This window comes from Orcinus orca, chromosome 15 (genome assembly GCF_937001465.1).
Source record: "Orcinus orca chromosome 15, mOrcOrc1.1, whole genome shotgun sequence".
NCBI lineage: Eukaryota > Metazoa > Chordata > Mammalia > Artiodactyla > Delphinidae > Orcinus > Orcinus orca.
Genome location: NC_064573.1, coordinates 18,756,563 through 18,782,628, shown reverse-complemented (window position 1 = coordinate 18,782,628; position 26,066 = coordinate 18,756,563). Strand labels below are relative to the sequence as shown.

The 26,066-nt window shown below is 41.9% G+C and overlaps 1 protein-coding gene across 30 annotated transcripts in view; it reads right to left on the bottom strand.

Annotated features, from left to right (window-relative positions):
- Positions 1-26,066, bottom strand: part of TCF4 (transcription factor 4) — a 361,473-nt gene that overhangs the window by 159,673 nt on the left and 175,734 nt on the right. For 27 of the 30 annotated variants that reach the window (XM_004266118.4, XM_033421470.2, XM_033421468.2 and 24 more), the window contains one exon: positions 19,620-19,684. In XM_004266118.4, the coding sequence (XP_004266166.1) occupies positions 19,620-19,684 (65 nt within the window). Of the gene's footprint in view, positions 1-17,697; positions 17,847-19,619; positions 19,685-19,791; positions 19,881-26,066 lie in introns of those variants that run through there. The other 3 variants (XM_049697638.1, XM_049697636.1, XM_033421479.2) reach the window with 3 other exon arrangements.

Here is a 26,066-nt window from a genome sequence, read left to right as displayed (position 1 = left end):
TTAGAAGAGGAGTCTTTTTTGTCTACTTGTCTGAATTTCCTCCAACTAACTTAATAAGAGTACCTTTCTCTAACAGTGTCCTTCAAATGGGACAGAGAGAGTCTGAAACAAATTACTCAAGGTTTCTTAGATATTCCTTCTCACCCAGGTTCAGTAACAAAGGTTCGTTAAGTTGTAAATAATGAATGAGAAGAACTCTGTAAATCAAAGAAAGAGTAAAAGCAATGTATTCAATATTCCCTCACACTGTCCCTTTCTCAATAATTTTTTTTTAATGAATGCAATGAAGTATTTTCCTCTTGTTAAACTTAAGATACCACTAAATCATTCCCAAATGTAGGAAGCATTCTCGGTGTGACTCAGTCCAAACCAAGCCCTGCATGTAGTACCAACCCTAATAGATGCTCCAATAAATACAGCTTCATGGGAAGACACTATGACCAAGCAAAGAATTAAACAGTATAACTCCTGTGCTGAAATGTGTATAATAACTTAAACTCTTTCTGCATCCCAAAAGTCCAGCTCAGTATCTCTAAGTTTTATAGGAAATGCCCTAGCCAGGCAGTCCGTATGTCTGTAAAGTTAGCTACATTCCATGAAATAGCGTGGTTATGATCTCAGGGAGATTCTGCAATCTGCCCCAGACAGGGCAGTGTCAGGTTTGGCAGGAAAAGAACAAGAGTTCCACCTCATCCCAAACCACTTATGTCCCAAGCATTACTGTTGCTACACAAGCCAAATGTCCCATTATGACCTTCAAAGAAGACGCTATTGCTGTGAACCTAGGATTAGGATATGCTTCTGCCTAACCCCACCATGAAACACTGGGTGTACCCTGAAAACGAGTTTTTCATCCTATCACATAAACCCAGATCAACTGAAACCCCATGGGCCAAAAACTACCAAGACATTTTACACTATACCAGCTCAGTTCATCAAGACATCGGATCTCATGTTTTTCTCAACCTTAGATGGCCAGGTAGTATCCTCAAAAAGAGACTTCTTTTTGGCCAAAATATCCCAAACCGAAATGGCCAATGGGGTTCTTTTCTGAGCTCTTCAGTTATGCTGCTTCCTGTGTCTGAGGGCTGGCAGGCAGGGCACCCCTGTCAGAGCTGCAGAGAACTCTGCACATATCTCTGCTGTGTTCAGTCAAAATGAAAAGAACACAAGATGGCCCTCTGACACAGACAGCTGTCGATTAGAAGGCACACTCACACCTGGCCGGACAATGAGCGGCAGCGGAGGTGACAAGCACTTAGCTAATCAGCTTGCCTATAAAACCACAGCCCTTCCCAGCACTACTCACATCAGCCCATGAGGCGACAGCACGTACAGTCTGCAGCTACCCTGTTCTCAGTCTCTACGTGTATGTGTCTCTCTCACTCGCCCACCCCTGTGTGATGAGGTCTGTGAGAAAGTCTCAATACAATATGCGTAAAAACAAAAATCAGGGCTTCCCTGGTGGCGCAGTGGTTGAGAGTCCGACTGCCGATGCAGGGAACACGGGTTCGTGCCCCGGTCCGGGAGGATCCCACGTGCCGCGGAGCGGCTGGGCCCGTGAGCCATGGCCGCTGAGCCTGCACGTCCGGAGCCTGTGCTCCGCAACGGGAGAGGCCACAGCAGTGAGAGGCCCACGTACCGCAAAAAAAAAAAAAAAAAGTCAGACCAAAGGAAACTGATAAACAAGAATAGGAAAAGAAATCCCTGCAGCTAAATGAACCAAAAGAAAACAAAGTGATAGACTAACCTATTCAGAGCTGCTTCACACTGATACTGACATAGCGATACGCATTATAGGTAACCAGACATATGTATTAGACAAGAGGCAAAATGATCCGCCCCACCTCTTCCCCATTCTCCATCTTGTCTTTTGTCCCTCTAGCCACCAGAGAGAGCAATTTGGGGCTAGATCCTGGTAGAGGAGGCTGAAATTCTGAGCTTTACCAAATATTTAAATATTAGGGGACTTCTCTGGTGGCGCAGTGGTTAAGAATCTGCCTGCCAATGCAGGGAACACGGGTTCGAGCCCTGGTCCAGGAAGATCCCACATGCTGCGGAGCAACTAAGCCCGTGCACCACAACTACTGAAGCCCGTGTGCCACAACTACTGAAACCCCGCGCACCTAGAGCCCGTGCTCCACAACAAGAGAAGCCACCACAATGAGAAGCCCGTGCACTGCAACAAAGACCCAACGCAGCCAAAGATAAATACATTTATTTAAAAAAAAATTTTTTTAATAAATAAATAAATATTAGGAGTGGGGGTAGGGTGGAATGAATTGGGAAGTAGAGCTGAAGGGAGAAACTCAGGGGATCTGGAGACAGGAAATGTTGAGTTCCTCAAATCTTCCACTGATTTTCTTAATTAGCTAACTCTTTAGCTCAAAGATATTCCCTCTAAACTAATAAACAAATGCTAAATTCACTAAGGAGCTACCTTATGAGCCTGACATATTTTTACCCATTGATAGTCAAAATACCAATCTCTCTCTCTCTCCTCCCTGCTCTTTTACTTCTCTTTGGTTTCTAGAAGAACAGCTGGTTGGAAGCAGCGAATCAGGAAGCGAAACAAGGGGAGACAGGCAAAGTGGATACAGAGTCGAATTTGTGGCTGTCCACCTGCAGTCTGGAAGCTGAAACAGCAGCAGTCTACTTTAGATAAAGACGAATTAGCAAATTACTACCTCACTGAAGGGGACCTTCAGGTAGCAGAGACCTTCCACAGCCACCCTGTGTTCTGACCACTTTCATTCGACTCTTCTTCCTTAGATCCCCCAACCAAGAGTCCAATCCGCCTGCCGCGCCGAGAATAAAACCCCTCAAGGTTTTTATAAAATCATTTTTAAAAGATCATGAAAGAGTGAAGAGAAGTGGGAAGAGGAGATACTGGGGATGAGTGTCCTTCGTCTTTTGAGAGTCCAAGAAAGAGTCCAAATTCAAGGCTTTTCCAGCTCTGCTCCAGCTCCAAGAACCTTGGAGGTACCTACAGTTGTCAAAGCCCGGACAAAAAAAGCAGTAAGACCATCAGCACAGGGTGACCCTGTGGCAGAACGTCCGCAGGGCCACTGTCTTCTTGCTCATCCCGGGAAGACAGAGCCGTCTTTCTTTGAGAGGAAGTGTGAGAAGCTACTCAACCTGCACCTGCAATCGTAACCAACAAGCAGGAACAGTTCTAGGACAGAGCCTGAGACTGGCCACCGTCTCTCCAACACCAACACCTACAGCTCATCAGTCAAACCAGGACAGCAGGCCCTGCCTCCTGCCAGCTGCCAGGTAGCTCAAGAAGCAAACTGGGTCCCCACCCAGGGAATCCCCATGGCAGGGTGAACGGCCATGTCACCAGGATGCTAGTCAGTCGGTGAGTTTCTAAGGGCTTGGGACACTTCTGCTCCCTCCTCTGCCCATGCTGTTTGAAAGCTGTATTAGCATCCACATAGACCCCACCCATGGACACCAAAATGCACCAACATCACACAGCCTTGGACTCTCAGATCACTTCAAACTCTTCACCACTGTTCCAGCTAATAACAAAATGGGCACCTTCCGATAGAAAGCTTTTTCCCCCTTACGAAATCTTTGCTAAGCATAAAAATTCAAGAAGCAGAACCACTATAATTTCTGGGTCAAATGTTAGTTTGTGATATATAATATTGTAGTTTTCCCCAAATTTCATCAGCACTGAGTATTTCTAATATCGAATTCGGCCTTTTATTTTTAGTTAAGAAAGCGATGCTTACTATGAAAAAAGAATCAAACAATACCACAGTACGTCAAGGAAAAAGAAAAAGTATTTTGCATACATATGAAAACCAAGGAGGTCATTCAGGGCAAACCCAGTTCTTCCCTGTACACAGCTCAGAGCAGTGATGGGAGCAGCCCCTGGGCCACGTCACTCCCCTACCTCTTTCACCAGCTGGAGTTCTCTTTTACCAGTTGAAATACTGCGAGGGTCCAGTCCACTGTCATGCAGTCTCCACTGTCCCCTGGGGAGATGGGGACGAAAGGGGTGCTTGGAACAGCAAGAGTAGCCACATCACAGAGGCTAAGGGAACACTGGCTTGCCACCTCAGGCATCTCTTCTTGGAGCCTTTGACATCCAGGCACCATTTTAACGTCAGAACAGAAGAGGGAAGAAAGCAATCATTTCCCCAAAGGAGGAAGTTATTATTAAAAAAAAGCCCGGAGGACTTCCCTAGTGGTCCAGTGGCTAAGACTCCACACTCCCAATGCAGGGGGCCCGGACTCAATCCCTGGTCAGGGAACTAGATCCCACATACCGCAGCTAAAGATCCTGCACATGGCAACGAAGATCCCGCGTGTCACAACGACCCAGCGCAACCAAATGAATGAATGAATGAATGAATGAACGAATATTTAAAAAAAGAAGAAAAAGAAAAAGCCCAGGCTCTAGAGAAATTAGGACTGGAGGGAGTTGGACCACCTAACTGTCCTGCTCAAGTGCAAGCCTAGTTCAGACTTTCATGGAATCCTGCCTTTGTTGCTCTGAGGCTTTTCATCCGTAAGTTCATTCCACATCTTCTTTCTCTCAAGAACATGGCACGTGCGTAAGCTCTTGTTTGTGGCAAATGAACCTTTTAGGAATCACATGTATTGAAAATAAGAGTATTGACCTTCCCGCTCGGCCAGGCTCACAGTTTGGTTCTGACCAGAACAAGGGCCATCTCATCAGTCCTCTCTCTCCAGTTCCATTAGGGCTGCCTGACACCCTACCTTGCACACTTGCTTCTTAGTTATTGCAAAGCTTTTACATATTTAGGGATCTTTTCCATCAAAATATTCTGGAATGGCTAGAGGCTCAGACACATGAATGATATCTGCTCACATGTGCTTTTTATCCAAGTTCACAGCTCCTGGACACTGAGGGTAAACAGTGTTATCGGTGATTATTATGGATTTAGTCAAGTATGTTTCATTCCTGTCATTTATGAGTACTTGTGTTGGCTCGTATTTACAACGTCGGGATTCCGTCACTTTGGTAACCTTCTGAGACGACGTTTTTCCAGTGTTACAGTGACATTTCAAAAACTCAGTATTTACAAGCAAACAACATCCTCTGGCTCCACGACAGCGCGATTCAGTGGTAGCGGAACAAAGGGACACTGGTCTAGAAATTTCTTCAGGATGTATTTCCAACTACTTCTGGCTATCACTTCATAGTCTAGGGTGGCCCCGTGGCCTTTGGAAGAAAGAGGCTACAAAGACATCAAGTAAAATTTCAGTGTTACCTGAGACTGGAATTCTAACTTGTGTGTGGGTCCACGTGAATGAAGTCTGCTGTGTGATGCTGACAAGTCTCTTAACATCTCTGAGCCTTAGTTTCCCATTTGCTACTAAGCAGCATTGGGCACCCGGTGACATTTAGGTCCTTTCTTACTGTAACAATCCATCCTGAAGATTTCAAAATTATACACAGACATACATAAAACTCATTATCATCATTTTTTTCCCATGTCCTACCTCAAGGTTATGAGGAAAAGAATCCTGTGCAGGAAACAGGGAGAAGCAAACCATTATCTACTCAACTCATCCACTTCTTCCCTTTTCCTACCCACCCTCTGCCAAGCAAGATGGACCAGGGACAGTGAAGGAGGATGAAACCTGAGTGACAGAAACCCAGTTGGTATTACATTCACCCCTGAGCTTCAAAGCCTTTCCATTATCAGGTGGACCATGGTCCTTTCAGCAGTGGAGTAGAGAGGTGCTACCACTGACAGGTAACAGACAACGCAGGAAATACGCACCACACTGTATGCGATTTGTAGTTCCTTATGGGAGACATTCAAAATATTCTTTCTTGGCCCTCGAAGGACAATGCTCTTGATATATAGATTGTGGAGGTCATCATATCCTCTTTAGAAACGCAGTCTTTCCTACTGACAGAAAGAGATCTCAGTGCAGGAAGCTGGATGATACCTAAGTTAACAGTGAGAAGAGAGCTAGAACCATCTATGAGAAGACCCTGTGGGCTACCGGCGATCACAAAAAGCTTCACCAACTTTATCCAGGGATAAAGAAGCAATAGAGAAAATGATAAATCTGGAGCCAAAGGACTTTGTCCCCTAGTCCCACTTCTGCCACTTACTATTAATAGCGACAAAATCGCTCTGAGTCTCTGTTTCATTATCAATAAAATGGGGATTAAAAAGAGTTCCTACCCCACTGGGGTCACAAGTTATATAACTTGTTATTGTTGCTGGTTCATTTATTCGCTTACTCATCCATCCACTGACTCTCAAGCAAACAGAGTGTCCCCTATGAGGCATTCAGGAGAGAGTACAGGCCTAGTCCTGGGCCCTCTCTGCCCGTAGAGAGCGTGACAACGCTTGGGAGAGCACAGTGCATCAGAGGCTACCCGAGCACGGAGCAGGGTCCCCTCCTTCTGGCCTGGATATAACAATGCGTGAGCTGGATCCTGGACACAGAGTGTGAGTTATCTGGTAAAGGAATATAAGGAGAGGAGAATGAGAGGCAGGATGAAGATATCCCAGGCCAATGGAAGGGCCCTTGTAAAGACAGAGAGGACCGTGAAAGAGCCCTCAAGGGCAGCGCGGGCAGCTCAGTACGGCTGGAACACGAGATGTGAGTGGTGAGTGTGAAGGCCAAGGCTGAAGACCGAGGCAGGGGCCAGGCTCTCTAAATCCCGTTCAAGACGCTAAGGCTGGGTCCCGAACGCCATGGAGGGATGCTAAGCAAGGGCATAACAGCACTGGGGATTTTTGGAGACAATCACTCCAGCAGCCTTGTGAGAGTGGGAAGGTGGAGGTGGAGGGAAGTGGAGGGGTGGGGACAGCAACAGTGGTGACGGGGATGCGGGGGACGGAGTGGGTCTATTGCTATAGGAAGCAGAATGGACCAAATCTGAAAACTGCGGGCTTATGGGGTGGGGGAGACAGGATAATCTAGGATGGTGGCTGGGGGACAGTCACCAAGCCAACAGACACAGATGGAAAGACTAATCCTGAGAGGAAGTTCAATCAATAAAATTCAAGGTCAAAAGCACAATACCTGAGGTGAATTATCTCATCGGTAACTGCCAGATTCTACTCTAGCCCCTTGAAAAATATACCCGAATAGATGTGAGAACGTCAGTGTGAAAAGTTATGTGTTAGCGCCTCAGGTTAGGTGACTACGCTATTATTAGCTCAAGCCCTCTCCCAAGACAGTGATATCACGACCTTGGGGGGTGGGGGTGGGGTGCTATTTCACGATAAATATTTATTAAACACCCAGCTGAAGGTGTGGTGGAATGCAGTATTGTTGAATGTTCTGATATGTTCCGCTTGCTCACTAAGGTTCTACAGAGCTGACCTAGGATGTCTGCATTCTATTTCTAGAACAATACGTGCAAGTATCTAGAGCCCTGATCAAATGATCTGCGCCAGGTAACTAAGGGGACAGAGCGGACGGACCCCACAGGAGCCTCCAATCTCGGTTCTGTGAGTAGTTCTGCAGGCACACTATGAAATGTGAGGGGGTAGTAGAGTTAGCTAGGGTATGGTGAAATGAAAATCTGCTTTGTAATGAAGTAGGAAACGGAGACAGTCTGGAGTCCACGAATGATAGGGTGGATGTGTTTTCTGCCATAGGGAATAGAGCAGAAGTTCTCCTAGAAATAAAGCAAAGGATAATCCCTTTCCCGACACACGAAACACCAAACTTAAATACTCTTTCCATTGAGAAAATGGCACTCACAATTTGCACTCTGAAAACATATTCAAGCAAATCTTACTTGGTAGCTAAGTGGGAGTAGGAATGAGAGAAAGTGGTCCATATTAGTGACTCCCTGGCTGAGACAGTTAAATGGCAGAGATGCAGGAAGACTCCTTGAGGGACAACGTCAGTAGCAGCAGCCGTTGACATTCTTCTTTGTCACATGTCACTGTCCACAGCAAATCTTTTACCACCTCTGATGTTATGCCGTACCAGTCACTCTACACATGACAGTTCCGAACTGCAGAGCTCAGAGTGACAAACAGACTTCACAGTTCAAAAGTACTGGTAATAGATCTTTCCACAGGAGTGAATCACATCCAAGGAAGAAAAAGTTGAGTTGATGGGGACTTCAAAGGAGTGGTATAGCCTGAGTCAAGTTGTATTCTCCAACTTGTGCATGAGTTGTGTGTGAAAAGTTTGTTTAGAATTTATAATGCATTTTTCTACTAAAAAAACTTATAAAGTTGAAATACTTCTAAGATCTTGAATTCTGATTCTCTTGGGGTTTTAGAACTTAATTGTAAGCAATGACCCTAAGACTCTAGGATTCAGGCTTGTGCCCACACTAGGCTTTGAATCCTGTGAAACATAAGAGGTGCAGAAAATATCCTAGTTGATCACAGACTGAACAAAATCTCGTAGGTCCAGGCAGCCCCCAATGGAACCAAATAACCATTGGTTTTAAGCAATATTCTTATCAAAAAAAGAAAATTCATCATTGAAACATGCAACTATTTTTAATCTGGACTGGTGATCAATAACACTACCTGATTTTCTCTCTTCTCTACGGTAACTATCACTAACATTTTTCTCTCACTTCATCCTGTGAAACCATCTACCTTTCAACTGTCATGAGAGGATATTTTCTGAGTCTAAACTCACTTTGGGTCAGGGACCCAGCTCTCATTCCCTCTGTCCCTTTCACATACAGTCCTTTTGAAGAGCACAAAACATGCTTTCTATGATACCATGTAATGAGTAACCTTCATATTCTCTCAAAAGGGTACATAGTTTTCTTCCTATTCATAGAGTCGGCATGTTGTCTTTAGATTTTTCCATGACTATATGAAGCACATTTATAAACGTTTCTTCTTAGATATTCACTGTAAGAGTAGCATGATTAACTCATGATGAATAACTATTCATACTCACTACTATATAACCATGTAATATATATTGACACCCTACATACCTTAAGTGGGAATAAGGTTATGCTTAGTTTATTTCAGTGAATATTTTACTATTATTTCTGTTTGGATAAAAATTATTTTATAGGCATCATTACTGACCCAATCTTCAACAAAATATACATGTTAAGGTAAGGGATTTAATCCAATAGGAATCTACGTATATATGACTTGTATGACCTACTGACTCATTCCCTCTTCATATTATTTCCTATTCTGCTATTAGGATGATCAAACGGATCTCAGAGAGGCTTGTAAAAATCTCTATGAAAGCACAAAATGAGTTAAGGTTTTGATCGCGATTTTGTAACCTTTATTTTTATTTAATAGTCACTTCAGAATTAGAGGTACATTTTAGGATCCTTTCCCTTTGACTTTATTTATACCGTGTTGATGGTAGTCAGACTCAATGTTTCCTTCCTGTAGCTTGTGTGGTACTTTTTTTTTATATGTAAAGATGAAGGGAGAAGGAAAACAAAAGTAAGAAAAAAATGAAAGAAACTTACCATCAGAGTATGAGAAGAGCTAGCTACTTAGCTAAATAAAAATAACATATTTAGTGATTTGTAATATAAGAATAAAATGAACTCGCTGGGTCTCAGGAGGTCTGCAATATGCAAAAGGTATCTTGCCAATTTAATTGAGGTAGGAGTTATTTAATTTTTTACAGGTATAGTTTTCAATAAAACTACATATGCCTATAATACTGCAATGGCAGATGTGTCTCGATTATTAGAGGTGGGCTCAAGGGAATATATACAATGGATCTTGAAATCTGTAAGCAGCTGTTTGGGGGGGGCGGTGAAATGATGGGGGAGGGCACTGTACCACACACATGTTCCTTAAGTGCAGCGATGTTTTGTTATTTTACTGCAGGTGTATTACAGAGATGAAATTTAATAACTTACTGTATACAATACCAATAAAACTGAAAAGATTCAGTGCCCTGCTGTTCATTACTGTGGTACAAATGAGCCCGAATTATTCTGTGTGCATGCACGGGCAAACCCCGACACAGAGACCCCTACGTCTAGAGCTCTGGAGAATGGCCACTGCTTGAAAAACCTCAGGGATGTTCTTCCTTAATTGCTTTCTTATCACTGAACTCTCATCCCAAATTCACGTAAACGTGACTTTGAGGTGGGTTAAAAATAAGATATATTTGGTATTTTTTTAAAATGTCATAGAAAGCCTTCTTCACCAGAAGAGGTCTTTCGAAGGGATGGGTTAATGGAATGGAGGGATATATAGATTTCCTTAAGTACCATAAGAATGTTAATATATTGTGATAATATTTTCTATTCAACAGAATCTAGGGAAGGGCTAGTCTAAAGATGCTATCCCATCAAAATTTGACCTCTCCCTTTATTAAGTACAAGAAATGTCTGATAAAGACAAGCGCCATACTGTGAAAAAAACGTGTGTGCATCAGAAATGCTAAAGCAAATGCAACTACGTGTTAGTGCCGGTTTTCTTCTCCCAAGAACTTACTGCTGTCAGATAATAAATAACACAATGAACATAAAAGGTACTTGCTTTAGGAAGCTCGGTTTAGTTTATCTGTGAGTGAAAGCATCTGTAAAGAAATCCACATAAACATTGAGAACACACACGCACAATTTTTCAAAGGATGGGGTTCTTCAATTCTAAGCAGGTTACCACTATCAGGCACAGCAGCAGACTCAATAGCTGTCCCTTTCTTAAATATTTACTTCTAAAAAGATTATGGGGTTTTGTCGGTAACTTGCAGTGTTCCCACTATTTTAACTTGGGGTTTCAGTTTTAAGAGTTTCAGGAGACATTTCCTAATGATGGAACCATTTCAAGTATGATCACACACAGAGGAATAAATGTTTCTGCCATTTCATATTGAAAAGTGAAATTCAGCATTCTTCTGATGCTGAATGGTGCATCTACTGTCTTTTTTATGGAAAGAAGCTATAGGGCTACAGTGACTTCTACAGGATGGGTAGATATATTTCAGCATTAAACTTTACCAAGTACACCTCAATTGCTCAAAAACAATTAAGTCAATTGTTTGTTTAGTCATTAACTGATTTTCCCTTTTCTCTTTACATGTCAAAAGTATAAAGATGAACTGTAGTCCTAATTGCTAGTGGTTATTAAAAATCCCTCAATACTTTTCATAAGAAAAGAGAAGTTAATCCGAATATTCTGGTGAAATTTCATTTAGGATATGAGGACACCATGTTTTTGGTGTCTCATGAATCATCTCAAACCAATGTCAAAGGTTTTTTATGTGTTACCTGTCCTGAACTGTTTAGAAAACTTGGCTATACTCCTAACACATATTTGTCATTTTATATATGACAAAGTGAGTTCAATGTCATAAACAAAAAAATTATTGGGTCACATTTAAAAGCCTGCTAAAAGTATTGATTTAGAACTTTCTATGTAGTTCTTGTATTTGGGGAACAATAATTTGATCTACGAGGAATCCAAATTTCTGTAATTGCAAACCATATTCTGCCTGCATTGCACAGAAAGGAAGGCCCAAATATAATCCATACATTTTTAAGAAAGTGCTCGTGCTGTTGCTAAAATGTGAATTGGCATATTCTACCCCAGCCTTGTCACAGGAAATCTTCATTGGTTTTAATGAAATTGCACATGCTAATTCTGAAGATGTTACAGAATAGATTATTCATACAGGCACATGTGGTGTATTTAAAAAAAAAAAAAAAAAAACAGAAAAAACAGGCTGGGCTGTAAGGAACCGTGTGGCCTGCCCTCTTCTCTGCCTTTCCAACCGTGTTCAGGGTTCCAGTTGACCCTGAGAAGCTACTCCATTCTAAGCAATGTGTTAGACCCAGATTCTCCAGTGGGCCTGGAATCTACCAAAAGTGGTTTTCCAGATGGGCTCTCATACAGACCTACCTCTGAGTTCAGAAACCTCACCATGAGCTCGGGCTCAGGGAACCCAAGTTGGAAAAGCACTGGCTTTAAAACCAGGCATTTTAAAGTCCAAAGCCTGGCTCTGAAACTTAGCTAGGGTGAGATCTTGGGTCTGCTTAATTCTTTTTTTTTTTTTGCGGTACGCGGGCCTCTCACTGTTGTGGCCTCTTCCGTTGCGGAGCACAGGCTCCGGACGCGCAGGCTCAGCGGCCATGGCTCACGGGCCCAGCCGCTCCGCGGCATGTGGGATCATCCCGGACCGGGGCACGAACCCGTGTCCCCTGCATCGGCAGGCGGACTCTCAACCACTGCGCCACCAGGGAAGCCCCCATTTTCTTAATTCTTAAATGAAGATAATAATAATCACCCCAGGGGTTTTTACTGGCACCTAGTATTAGTCCCCCCAGCTTCCTCTACATTGAGCCCAGACTAAGGTTTAGAAATTCACTCATCAGCCATGTCTGGGTTGTGAGTGGACGTATGGCTCCACTATCTCAGTGATCCTTGATAGAGCTACTTCATCGGGCATCACAGCAACCCACCTGACTCAGTCGGTCAGCCACCGATGGTCAACCTTGCGAGATCTTTAAGAACAATTACTAAAATATAGAGGAGCAATCTGAGAATTTGAGAAAAACCTTGGTGCTTATAAAAAGATTAATCTAATAGGTGGGGGTACAGAGATTGTCACAAGGTTCCAAATTTCAGCAAAAGAATACTAGAGTTTGTGTACAAGGAAACATAGCCTATAATCACATCTTTCCTCCTGCAATTAAAGCATTTCTGACCATTAGCCTGAGCCATAAGCTATACCTTAAGAAATCTGAAGGATGCTTTAATACTTCCAGTCTCCTCCAGGTAAGGAACCATATTTAATAGAAGGATTATTAACATTTTACTTGTATATGTATGAACACTGAAATTGACAGCACTGAAATGAACAATGAAATAAAGCTCCTTAAAGAAGAATGTCAGCTATAAATGTAGAAGGAATGATGGAGTTTTAAAAAAATCACTAGTTCAAAACCCTCTGGGTTCAGGCAAGTGTCATCAATGCATGCTAAAACCATCAGGTCAAAAATGGTTGGGGAACAGGGATCTATGCCCAGTGCTACAGTATAAACACAAAGATTGTTTGCTCACTTCGTCCCAGCTTACCTTATAAATACTACCAAATGTAAAATAGATAGCTAGTGGGAAGCAGCCGCATAGCACAGGGAGATCAGCTCGGTGCTTTGTGACCACCTAGAGGGGTGGGATAGGGAAGGTGGGAGGGAGGGAGATGCAAGAGGGAAGAGATGTGGGGATATATGTATATGTATAACTGATTCACTTTGTTATAAAGCAGAAACTAACACACCATTGTAAAGCAATTATACTCCAATAAAGATATTAAAAAAGAAAAAAAGATTGTTTGCTAATTACAAAGGGGAAAAGGTTTCTTTACAATGGACCGACCTGGGGGTCTCCACTTCTACCAAGTGGTTCAAGTCAGTGTTACCAGTAGCAACACATCTTGACATTATACGCCTCCAGATGAAACGCAGTATGAAGCACATAGCATTAACTATGAGATACTCAGGCCGAAATGTTTAACTTCCGTCTGAATCAGCTTTTCAAGCCGAATTTTCAATTTGTAGGCAAGACAAGTGATAGATTAACAAATTAAACAGCACCACAAATAAATAATCCAACAGTTCAAGTAGGGGACATATTTTTCAAGACAACTGGCCTGCTCTTCAAGGTAAATATCACTTTTTTAAAAGTTACAGGAACTGTTCTAGTTTAAAAGAAATTCTAAAGAGACACAGAAGCAAGATACAATGCATAAATGCAATGCCTGGGGGGGGAAAGGAGCTATGAAAGACATCTTCATGGGGACAAATGAAGAAATTTTCATCTGGATTGGGTATTAGATTAGGAAACTACTGTTAATTTCTTTAGGGGTGATAACTGTATTTTAGTTAAATAGGCGAGTGTTCTTAATTTTCAGACACATGATGAAAAATCTAGGGGTGAAATCTTACCTGATCTGCCGCTTAAAAACGGGGCACTGAAAAATATATATACTTACACATACACACACCCAAGGCAAACGTAACAACTGTTAACAACTGTTTAAGTGGTACTTCATTGTATTATGTTTTTCAACTCTTCTGAGTTTTTGAAATTTTATACTATATAAGATTAACGAAAATTCTGTAAATTAAATAAATGGTGCTTGATTCTCCCCCTTAACGTCCAGAAAGCTGCTGGTGGGGATTGAAGGGAGGGTATATAAGACCTTCCCTTTGTTTTTCCCCCTTATACCTAACACTTCACTTGAGGGCCAAAAAATATTTGTTAATCAACACAGTGAAAAAATGGCTCCATTCTCCCCTTTGGTGTGTGTTGGGTGGCTGTCGGGAGAGGGGCATACCCATAGCAATGCCCCCACAACAAAGGAGCTGCTGACCGAAAAACAGTGCTTGGGGGCAGAGTCCCGATGGCATCACCCTGCAGATTTGGTCCCTGTGATTTCTGACACCATCGTGATTTAAAATATTCTGTCCCACCGTCCACACCAGCAAATTCAAAAACCACAGGCCTGGAGTCTGACCTTTGGTTCCAATAACGCACCCACTAGAAGGAAACCAAGAACATCTCCAATTCCCTCCTTTGGGAACCTTCAGACCTAGAACAGTGAGGCCACCAGGCTAGGACTCAACGCCAAGAAAGTCAGTGACGAGTGACTCTCCAGGATCTGATCTCTATGTCATTCCAGGGTCTGCACTGCACTTTCGAAGGAAGGGCTTCCAAAGGACTTTCTTTAAGAGGGTATGATTTCTGGTTTTCGGAGACAGGAAAAGCGCTGCTCACTGTATGGTTCTCACACACTGCTATTCAGCCTTCACTCTCTCAGAATGATTCCTAAAAGTGATGCCGGGGAAATAAGCCTCAGGTCGTCACAATCCTCACCCTGCCAGGTACATAATTCATATAGGGCAAGATAGAGCCGACCTGGCCCCTGCCCTCCGGGAGTTTACAGACTCTGGGTAGAGACCAGCATTCAACAAACATCAATAGTGGCACATTCAAAAAGCACCATGAAGGCAAAGCAGAGCGCTAAGGCAGATACGTGGATGGAAGAGGTTCCGAGGAAGGTTACGTAGGACCAGGTACGAATGACGGCACACTATAAACAAACATTTAACCGTAACGCCAAGTTAAAAACCAAGACGTATTCTGCTTCCACAAGACCTAAATAGCTATTTTCATAAGAAGAGACAAAGGATTTCACAGCTTTTCTGCGTATATCCTTTCTATTTTGATTTCAGATAAGAAACACTGGAAGGGTCCAAAAGTTTTAGAATTAAGGAATTTGTAGTTCTTTTTGTACCAAAAATAAAAAGAACTAAAAGAAGAAAATCCATTCTTAAATGTGTAATTCATTTCAGAACCAACTACATAGGTTTAATTTCAATGAATCCAAAACAACTTGGTTTGTGAGTGCACTGAATCACATACAGAGAAGACCTTTACGTGTCCTCTACAGCTGCAAAGTTTCTGCAGTTTAACAAAGGTATCTGAGATTAGGCCTAATTCTTAAATCCCGTCAGTTTTAAGATCTAAACATCAAATAACTTTATCAGCATAGTCCTATTTGATTACTTGCTGAGAAAGAAAAAGAATGTGCATAAGGTTAGAGCCTTGGACTTCACTAGAGAAAACAAGATACGGGCTGGGATATTCAGTTGTGGGGTTTTGTATAAAGATTTCGAGGCATTTTACTGATTTTCAGAATATCACTAATTTTCACTGCCTTTTAAATGAAGTACATATGCAATATATTCCTATGTCTTGAATAATCAAAGTAAGGCAAGAAATCTAAAAGCTTTTTCAAGGTCAGTGGCAACACTAGATTTTGAACACAAGTCTTTAAATAGAGCAGATTCCTATAGAACATTCTAGGAAATCATCAAACCTAGCTGCACATTAGAATCACTTGGGGAGTTGTCAGAAATGCAAAGGCCCAACTCATAAGATGCGATTTTAATTGGTCTCAGATAGGGCCCAGCTCTCCACATATCTCACACACACACACACACACACACACACACACACACACACACACACACACACACATACACACACACACACACACACACACACACACGCACAAAACCTTGCCCAGGAGATACTAATAAAGAAACCATTGCTTTAGACTTGAGCTATCTCCCAGAAAGAAAAGCCAAACACTTCCTGATAATCAATACTCAACTTCCATTTAAGGGGAAAACTTCTGCCTTAATACCAAGCATTTGTGTTGACATCACCACCTCACTCAAAAACAGTAGATCTCGGGGAAGATTAAGAAAGACAAAAAAAGTTTGCAGTCACCAAACATCCTATTCAAAGCAGCAAAAGAGGCCAAAAGTAAATGACATTTTTTCCCTTTTGTCATGCACAGCGAGGCCCATTAGGTATTAGCTATTGGTTATCGTATTAAGATTGGACTATCCTGTGAAAAACTTTATTTCCGCTCATTTTCATTTCTGTCAGACTTTCCATTATAAATTTTATTTTCCCTGCCAGTAAAAAAAAAAAAAGTAGTATGAGGTTGCAATTTGGCAAGAACATTTCAAGCCTGGGTGTGATTTCCGTACTCCAATTTGATTTAAATTAGTTTTGCCATATTTAGTGAGAACTAAAAAAAGTCCGTTTGGCCACTTTGGTTTCTATGGGTTTATTTTCTATACAATTTCGAAAGGCTGAAAAAGTCACCGAGTTCATTTCTGATAATTTTATATGGAAGTGCATTAATGAATTCATATCATCCCATTACTATTTTCAATGAAAACAATTTAATCGCTAATAAAGAACCCGCCGGCTTTTGTTTCTCAGCTAAGACACCCACTTTTAAAAAGTCCCATGTCTATCACTATTAGTGGTACATCCTCAAGAGACACATGACGGATACGTATTTTTTTAACCTGATGCATTCTGAAACAACAAACATTTTAAAGTAATAATTTATTTCTCCAGGACAGCATTTGGCTACCTGTTGCTTACCATCACTATTTCTCTGCACCAAACAAAAGGCTATTGGAACTGGAAGAAGCACGTTCATACGTAACAGTGCTCATCCCTGGAAGTCCACAGGACACACTGTTATAATACGATAAAGCAGTTTTTGGAGCCCCTCAGGGCACAGCATCTAAAGGACTTCCATCCAGCATCTCTATAAAGTAGTAAACACGAGAAAACAAAAAGCTGCCTCTCCACGAGTCACTCACCTTGCCACACAGTGGGGAATCGGTTCAGCTGTGATCTGCTATTTAGACTTGAAGCCCAAGACACCGAGACTCTGCCTTTCTTTTGGGTTTGCATAGCTGGTGTTGGAGACAGGGATTCAAAAAACAATTCGGCACAAGAGAAACTCACTCACTGGGAGACACACTAGGGTCTGTTCTAGTCTCAGATTTCACCGAAAGCAGAAATTCAAAATATGTACCCTTTTCCTCTCCAGCCCCGATTTCCTCAATCAGGGAATTTCCAAAATTGTGCTCTTTGCTTTTCTCCTTAAGTGATCACACCGTTTATGGACACTGCTGAGCCCAGGCTAAGCAAAGAGAGAGTTGGTCCTTGCAAGACTCACAATCACGAAGCAGAAATAAGGATGAAAGAATCTCCACACTCCACGGCTCTATTATGAAGACTTTTTAAGAAAAGCGGATGCAGCCGTACTCCTGTATACAACAGAATTTTCCTGGACACAAATGTCTCAAAAGGAGACATTCCCCAGGCCCAGACATTCAGCCATCACACGCCAGTCCGTCCACCTCTAGTCCACCCTCTGCCCCTTTCCACTTCTCACCTTGTGTCTGCCAAAAAAATTAACTTCAGTCTCACCCGAGGGAAGTGTTGCCCACAAACCGAGGGAGGGTCTGTGTCCCAGCACATACACTGACAGACTCACGCGGTCTGGATGATGCTTTCACAAGTTAAGGGGCCTCGCGCTTACTCAGCAGAGGAAATCTTTGTGTCTGGGAGGAATCACGCCAATTCCTATTAGGAAGAAAGGATACAGGGGCGAGGAAGCCTATTCTCTCATTGACCAGAAAAAGAGGCCCGTCGAAAACAGAGACCTCTGCCATGACCATCAGCGAACAGGAAGGATGTTGTCAACTTTCTTCTCCCCCAAAACTCAAACGGCCTCTGCCTTGACCCTGAGAAACCAGATACACAGGAACAGGCTCTTCGGCAGGAATTGAGAGCTTTGCACCAGAGACTCGGCGCTAGGAGGCTCGCTGCCGAGCTATCTACCCCGCACATTTGCACTCACATTCCAAAGATGTTTCCGTTGTGCTGGAATGGCTGTAAATTTCTTTCCTGCGGAATTCTTTCCAGACAAACTGCCATAAACTGTACTCTGCAGCTTGTGCAGCAGGAGCGCTTAACCCAGCACCGTTCACCTCATCACAACCAATCTTTCAGATGCCAAGTATGACTGAATGGATGGCTGGGCCGAAGGAGTAAACTTTAAAAATGCAAATCTATCCAGAAAAAACAAAACAAGACAAAACACCACCACTCCACCAGAATTCCGCCTTTTGGGATCCCTGACTGATACCTAAAGGAAACCTTCTCGAGCAGGCTCTATTTAATGACTCAAACTGTTTGCTTACGTTTTCCAGGATCCATGAAACAGGTTGTTTTTTTTAAAAAAAATCAAAATGGATTTTTTTCCATATCATTAAAGAAAACGGGAGGGTGAGAGGGTTCAGGAGAGCAAGCATTCCCTTCCCAGCACGAAAAGAAGGTACACTTCTGTTTGGGTGAATAATAAAACACTAGAAAGCTTTGAGTCTGAAAGAGGATGATTAAATTCTATCCAGAGTTTTCCAAAGTAAGAAACCCACGCCCTTAGAAAAAGAAAGTCTAAATCTTTAGAGGAAAAAAATAATAATAATAAGATTTGAAACATGTGATTAGTACCGATACTGAAATTAAAAAGAAAGCGTCTATAAAAACTCAATTGTCTTGAAACAAAGCTTACACTTCTGGCTCTGGATAGTATTTTTAGAACTGGGCTTTCTCTGCAGAGTTGAAAGTATGCAAATGCAGAGTGCCCAGACACACACACACACACACACACACACACACACACACACACGCTATACCTTTGTATGACACTGGCATTTTATTATTTAATTAAAGTACTCTTATTTTTCTAGCTCACGCATGCTTCCCTTGAGACGGCTTTGCTGTTAGCCTGCTGGCCTTGACTTCCAGCCAAAAACAATTCAGAAACAAAAAGGGACAACAAATCATATTTTCACAGACATTTTTATCCCTCAATACAACCCTGTTTTCACACAACATCCTACAGCCCCTATGAAAACTATAATTTAGGGCAGTAGCCACCCGAACCCAGGATCTGACACATGGCTGCACGAAGCATTTCCAGGCTAAGAAATTCTTAAGTTCTTAATTGCAAATAAACTCTTTTGATAGAACCACTTTACCCGAGATCGCTGGTTTGCAAACAGTGCCACTGGTACCGGCTGATGGATTAAAAAAATAACAACAAGCCAGTGAACACAATTCTGATACGATGAGGTGTTTATGACTTCCACGCTCTGTGTTATTTCATTACTTTTTAAAAAGAGACAGGCATCGGCAGATTCTCAGTGCATTAGTGCCACAGTCTAAAACGCATCATCTAATTTACAAAACAAAGTGATTTACCAGGTTCATTCTCTCTCAACCCTTTCCCAACGCGAGATTCTCACTTACCTGGTGGCAACCCTGTAAATTTGATTCTCTCCCATAAGATGAGTAGGAGCCCCTTTCTGTTTTACCTGCCAAGAGAAACAACAAAAAAAGTGTAAATTGTGTTTTTCTTTAAAAAAAAAAAAATCTCCTCCAGGTAACAGACATCCACTTCTCTTCCCCGATGTTTACATACGTAAAGTAGGCACTACTGGCAATGTATGCAAGCAAGACAGGGAATAACACTTCCTCACTCTGGCTATGATAAACTGGAAAAAAAATATCCTTCATTCCTATTCTTAGCCAAACTGCTCCACACTTCCAAAAACTGTCATTCCAATGGCCTCCACTTTCTCTAACAAACAAATTGTCATTCCTTATTTTCACTTTCTTTCTCTCTCACAAAATTTAAACAATTTCATTTTTATTTACACAGCAGGCAAATTATCTATGTAATGACCCTAGCCTAGTCATTCCCATTGATTATATTGACACTTAATGGTGAGGCCAAAGCTAATCAATCAGGGCTCTCCAGATGGTGAATAAAGCAAAGAAACTATTCAAAATTCTGGGACTCTCTCTCTCTCTCTCTCTTTTATTTAAACTCCCTTTCCCAGGAGTAAAGTCCATCATGATAAAGATGATCACGGAATTTACATTTGGGAAAGAGGGCTTTTGAAAAATTGCCCACTCTGAACCCAGCTTCAGATTCTACCAGTAGAACAAGGGATAATGGAACGTCAATGTCTTGTGTCAATTCTAACAACCCAATTTTTATCTGTAGACTGCTCTGCAGAGACAGATAAAGGCTCAGATGCTATTTGGCCATATCTAAGGGTAAAAATCAAGGCTGCTCATTTGTTTCTTTTAAAAGTATGTTGAGCCTTAATAATCAGCAAGGAAGACAATGAAACCACATTATAAGAGATCTAAGCAGTAGAATACACCTACTGACATGTAAAGAGTCCTTACAGGAAACAATCCATACCAGGGCATTAAAAAGGGCTAGTGCCGCCCACGTGCCCAGAACACAAAGCCCACCCCACCCAAGACTGAAGGATACGGTTTTCCTTCAAGACTAGAGCTTAAGGTACATTGTCCTCTTCACCCAGGACTATACTATTCTTTTCTCCAATGGGAAAATTCAAAACTAGTATTTTGAGGGGCTGAATGGATCCTTTGAAGTTTACAATGCCCAAGTTTTCCCCCCTTGACTCAAGTTAAGACAAATGTTAGAAGTAACAGTGTTCATTATGATCTTTTAGTTCAATGACAATGCTGTTAGAGTATGCCTTCCTGACACCACACAAAGAATGTGTCTTTGATAAATCTTATATCTGGTCAAAGGCATACCTTGTATGTAAGTCACTATATATGTAAAATGGAAGATGATTTTGAAGAAAGCCAAACCTGAGCCTTAACATTAACCCTCTTCCCCAGTATTACCTTTTCCACTGACTTCAGTGAATCTCAAACTTGGGAAAACACTCCCCCCGCCCAACTCCTGGTATAGTGTTCAGTGCAAAGTAGAAAATCAATGCCCATACCAGTTTCAATTCCAATGAAACAGGACACCATCTCAAGCAGTGTCAGTCCTGGGAGGTCTAAGAGAATAACCTTTCACTGTATGAGGATTTTGCATTAAAGAATAGATGCATTTGCCTGTTTCAGAAGTATAAATGGTCATAAAGACATATTTACTCTTCTGTGTAAGTCAGATGTAAGCTACTTATAGTCTTTAACTTCTCTTTATAAATATTACTAACAGATAACAGAAAAAAACTCTACCTTTTATGAGCTATCAAATGATGTACGTCCTTCCTGAAGCTCTCGCATCTACAAAGCTTCCACACAACCACAACATGATTCACTTTGACATAATATTCACTTGTTTAGCAAATAGAAAGGCAGGTAGAGAGGTCAGTAGAAAGGCAGACAAACAGACAGACAGAAAGAAGATAGATGAGGTAGAATTTACTCTGACTTCCTAGGAATCTGAACATCTAGTGCCCTGTTTTGGTAATTTCCAAAAACTGGAAGGAAGAAAGGCTATCTATGTCTTTCTCTAGAAGAAATTACTGAAGCTATGCCCTATAGAATTTCACCACCTGGCATTATTTCCCAACTCAACTCCAGCACATAGACCTGGAGAGACGAATTTTCCTACTAGGATTTGTCTCAATTCATATATATATATATATATATATATATATATATATATATATATAAAAGTTAGGTCTATTCCTTTCATTCTTTTAAAGGTAAAAGGCGTCCATGCAAATAGTAAGGATGTGAGAGAGGAGAGAGAGGGGGGGAGAGAGAGAGAGAGAGAGAGAGCATGAATAAGAATAAATGGGAGAGAGAAGAGAGAGGAAGGGAGGGCAATAAAGAGAGGGAGAGGTGGACTGGAAAGAACAGGGTGTAGGAAGGGAAGGAGGGGAGCGAGGGGTGATCAGAGTATGCATTCACGCTGCACAGAGTCCCCAAAGTACTCTTGGCTGCAAAGCCCCAGCATTCTTTACTATCATATCACATACAGACTGCTTAATCTTAATTTTGCTTGTTAAAAAATATTTATCCAGATACAAAAATAAACTCACTGCAAATTACAAGTTGTCAGGGTTAAAAATCTACTCCTGTTTGTGTGGGGGAGGATAAGAGACCAGCATAGACATGAATCATTCTCAGTAATTTGAGTGTTTCCATGACATCAATGGGCACCCGTCCAGGACTCTGTCGAAGTCTGTGAGGTACCAAAGAGGCAGCGCAGCCAGCAGGAGGCTGGGAGGTGCACTTTTTTTTTTCCTTTTTTTTTTTTTTTTTTAAGGATTATGCTCCTTGTAAAGATTTCATCTGTAGCATCCACTTTTACCATCAAATAGATCGCTCCACAGATCCTGAGTGAACACATTTCATTCTGATAGTGTAAGCCTTTAACTTTATTACATCTTTTTGTTCGCAAATTCAACTATAAATCTGTCCTCAGAGCCCAAACCTCTGTTTGGGAGCAAAATAATCAGGGACTGTGGATAAACCCAAGCACCTTCTCAAACCTATCATATCTACTCCTCTAATTTCCTAATGACAAAAAGCAGCCATTTTACAATGACACCTCATTTCCAAGGGGAAAAAATATACATCTTTTGTGTAAATTGTCCATTAAAAATTAGCTATGGTCTTGATGTCGGTCTTCCGCTTAAAATGTCCGGGAACATTTGTTTCAGATAATAAAATTCTCAAGAGCGCTGATAACATGTTTGAGTAGGATTCTTAAGTAACTATCTGTGCTCGCGAACACAAAAGCTCCTAAATATGTGTGTTTACTCTGTGTCAGGCATGGATTTTTGTCACTTATACCCACTGGCTGGCGCGGACAGCTTCTTTCCTCCATCCTTCGCCACCGACCTCCCCCCGTCCCCACAATCACAACGGAGCTTTGAAAGAGCTCAAGATTCTATTTTTCCAATATTTAAAAGAGATAGCAGTGATGAACAAACCCGGCGTGTTCACTGCAGAATTTTCGAGACAACCCTCCGGTACTAGAATGCGACAGCCGCTGCGGACATTTTTTGGCACCAAGACAATGGTGGCACTGCCAAGCCCCATGGCTAAAACTACTCAAAAGAGGCATAAGGGTAGCATTAATCGCTCAAGTCTTTTACTGCATGGAGTACTGTTGTCCATATTTTAAAAACTAAAAGTACCCGTTAGTAACATTTGTTGTATGCCCACCAAGGGGCGGGGGAGATTCTGAAATATACACCAGGAACAAATCTTACCAAGCATTTGATTCATTTTATACCTAAAAGGACCAAATGTTAAATTTTGCTGCTGGTGACGATTTGCCGTGCATGAAACGAATAATCTAACCTAATAGGGATACACTGAAGGCTGAATGAAAGCTACAAGAGAGGATTTCATAAACTAAGTCGACATATTGGCTAAACAACTTTCTTCTGCAAAAATGATGTATACAAGGAACGTGTAATACTATGTCACAATTTTTTAAATTAAGCAAGAAAAACGCTGTAAATGAGCAGACACAACATCTGTCAATCAATCCTTCTAGAGACAAAGGAGCTCAACGCGCAGCCCCTTCTCTAGAACAAGTCGGCATCTACAGTGAGCAAACAATCAGGAAAGTCAACACGTGTTTTGTCCAAATTGAACCCATCAGCTGTTAAAACCTATATTTAAATTTGATTATTAAAAATGGCACCAATGGGCAATCAATAAAGGAGTCACTTGCTGCTTCTGTTGCCCTCGAAAAACTCAAGCTAAGCAGAAAATATAAGCTGCTTCCAATGATTTTTAAAGACCAATCCTTTTGCCGACTGATTCAGTTGTTCTTTATCTTGCTGCCCCACGAAGGATAAGGAAAAAAAAATTTTTTTCAATTTAGGGGGAGTATGATTAACAAATATCTATTAATTCTAAAGTTAATACTTTTTTTTTTATGTATGTTTATGACAACAGCAGTTTATTAATTAATTTGTTTTTGCTGTGTTGGGTCTCCGTTTCTGTGCATGGGCTTTCTCTAGTTGTGGCAAGCGGGGGCCACTCTTCATCGCGGTGCGCGGGCCTCTCACTATCGCGGCCTCTCTTGTTGCGAAGCACAGACTCCAGACGCGCAGGCTCAGTAGTTGTGGCTCACGGGCCTAATTGCTCCGCGGCATGTGGGATCCTCCCAGACCAGGGCTCGAACCCATCACCCCTGCATTAGCAGGCAGATTCTCAACCACTGCGCCACCAGGGAAGCCCTAAAGTTAATACTTTTATATTCTTACATAATTTTCCATTTGACTTCTAATTTTTCTTCCAATATATCCATGGTATCCTATTGTAAGGGAATGTCATGGGAATTGGATGAGAATGAAAATATGACATGAAGGAAAAAATTGGTCTCATAAGTTCATTAACTCACAGGGATACACCTAAGAAGTATCACCTTCAGTAGATTACTACACCTGGACAGTTCTAATCCATTTGGAAGGAGTGAGAGACAGGCAAGAACAACTTATCCATAATACTATTTCTGGAGATAAGCTGTGACATGGATGATCCCACGGGTGGTTGACCAGTAGGATAACAACAAGTTCATGTTTGGGTTTGTAGCCTTTCATTCTTAAAGGGCCACTTTTAACATTACATATAAATGGTCGGGAGGCTTCCCTGGTGCCGCGGTGGATAAGAATCTGCCTGCCACTGCAGGGGACACGGGTTCGATCCCTGGTTGGGGAAGATCCCTCCTGCCACGGAGCAACTAAGCCCATGCGCCACAACTACTGAGCCTGTGCTCTAGAGCCCGCGAGCCATAACAACTGAAGCCCATGCACCTAGAGCCCGTGCTCCGCAACAAGAGAAGCCACTGCAATGAGAAACCCGTGCACCGCAACAAAGAGTAGCCCCCGCTCGCTGCAACTAGAGAAAGCCCGCGTGCAGCAATGAAGACCCAACACAGCCAAAAATAAATTTAAAAAAATAAAAATAAATTTTAAAAAACGGTAGGTATTTCACCCACCACTGAAAAAGATGCACCTGTACAGTGGAACATATTATCCGACGAAAAGCCTCGATAAAAAACTTATCTGATGCTGTAGGACAATACCCAGCAAGGCTGTTTCATGGCTAATCCTCATGCTGGAAACCGAAGAACCAGCCTTTTGTTCCCTGCTACCAGACTAAGGAACTCATCACAACCGCGTGTGAATCAGAATAAATCTCTGTCGTCCCTGTCCCCAACCCCAAGCCATCTTTGGTTACCCTATAATTTTGGGGGGCATATTGAAAAGAGTATTTCATTAAACAATAATGGGAAGGGTGGTTCCAAAAATATACATGAGGTTATAATTTACAGTTCTTTCATCTTTCCCGCGCCTGCCTTTTCCTCTCTTGCCCACGTAAGAATACCTGAGTCCTTGTCATGTATTACCCGCTACACAAAAGGGTTACGTAGATTGCTTCATTCAGTCTACACAACAACCCTGTGAGGCAACGTAATATAAACACCACTTTACAGACGAGAAAACTGAGATACAGAAAACTGCCCAAGGTCACAAAGGCAGTAAGCGTTAGAGCCAGGATTCAAATCCTGCCAGTTTGATTCCCATGGCTGGGCTCCTAGCACTATTCCGTGCTGCTGGAATTTAAACTCTGAAAAAAAATATCTACAAATAAGCGAGAAGCCCAATACTGAAGACTCAAATCCCAGAGCTCAAAACAGTCATGAATTTGATATGAAATTAATGAAGGTGTCTTAGAGGTGGTGATAATTTACATTTACATGGTGTTTTATTCCTAAAAGGTCTCTAGGTACTTTAAAGCTGTGCAAATGATGTACACCAGAACCTGTGACGTCACACAATAAACTGCAACCATCTCTAAGTTAACTGGAAACAACTAATTGACAAAAACATGGCAGCAAACTGCATCTCTACACATTCCATATGTGAAGAACGTGACTTCATATCA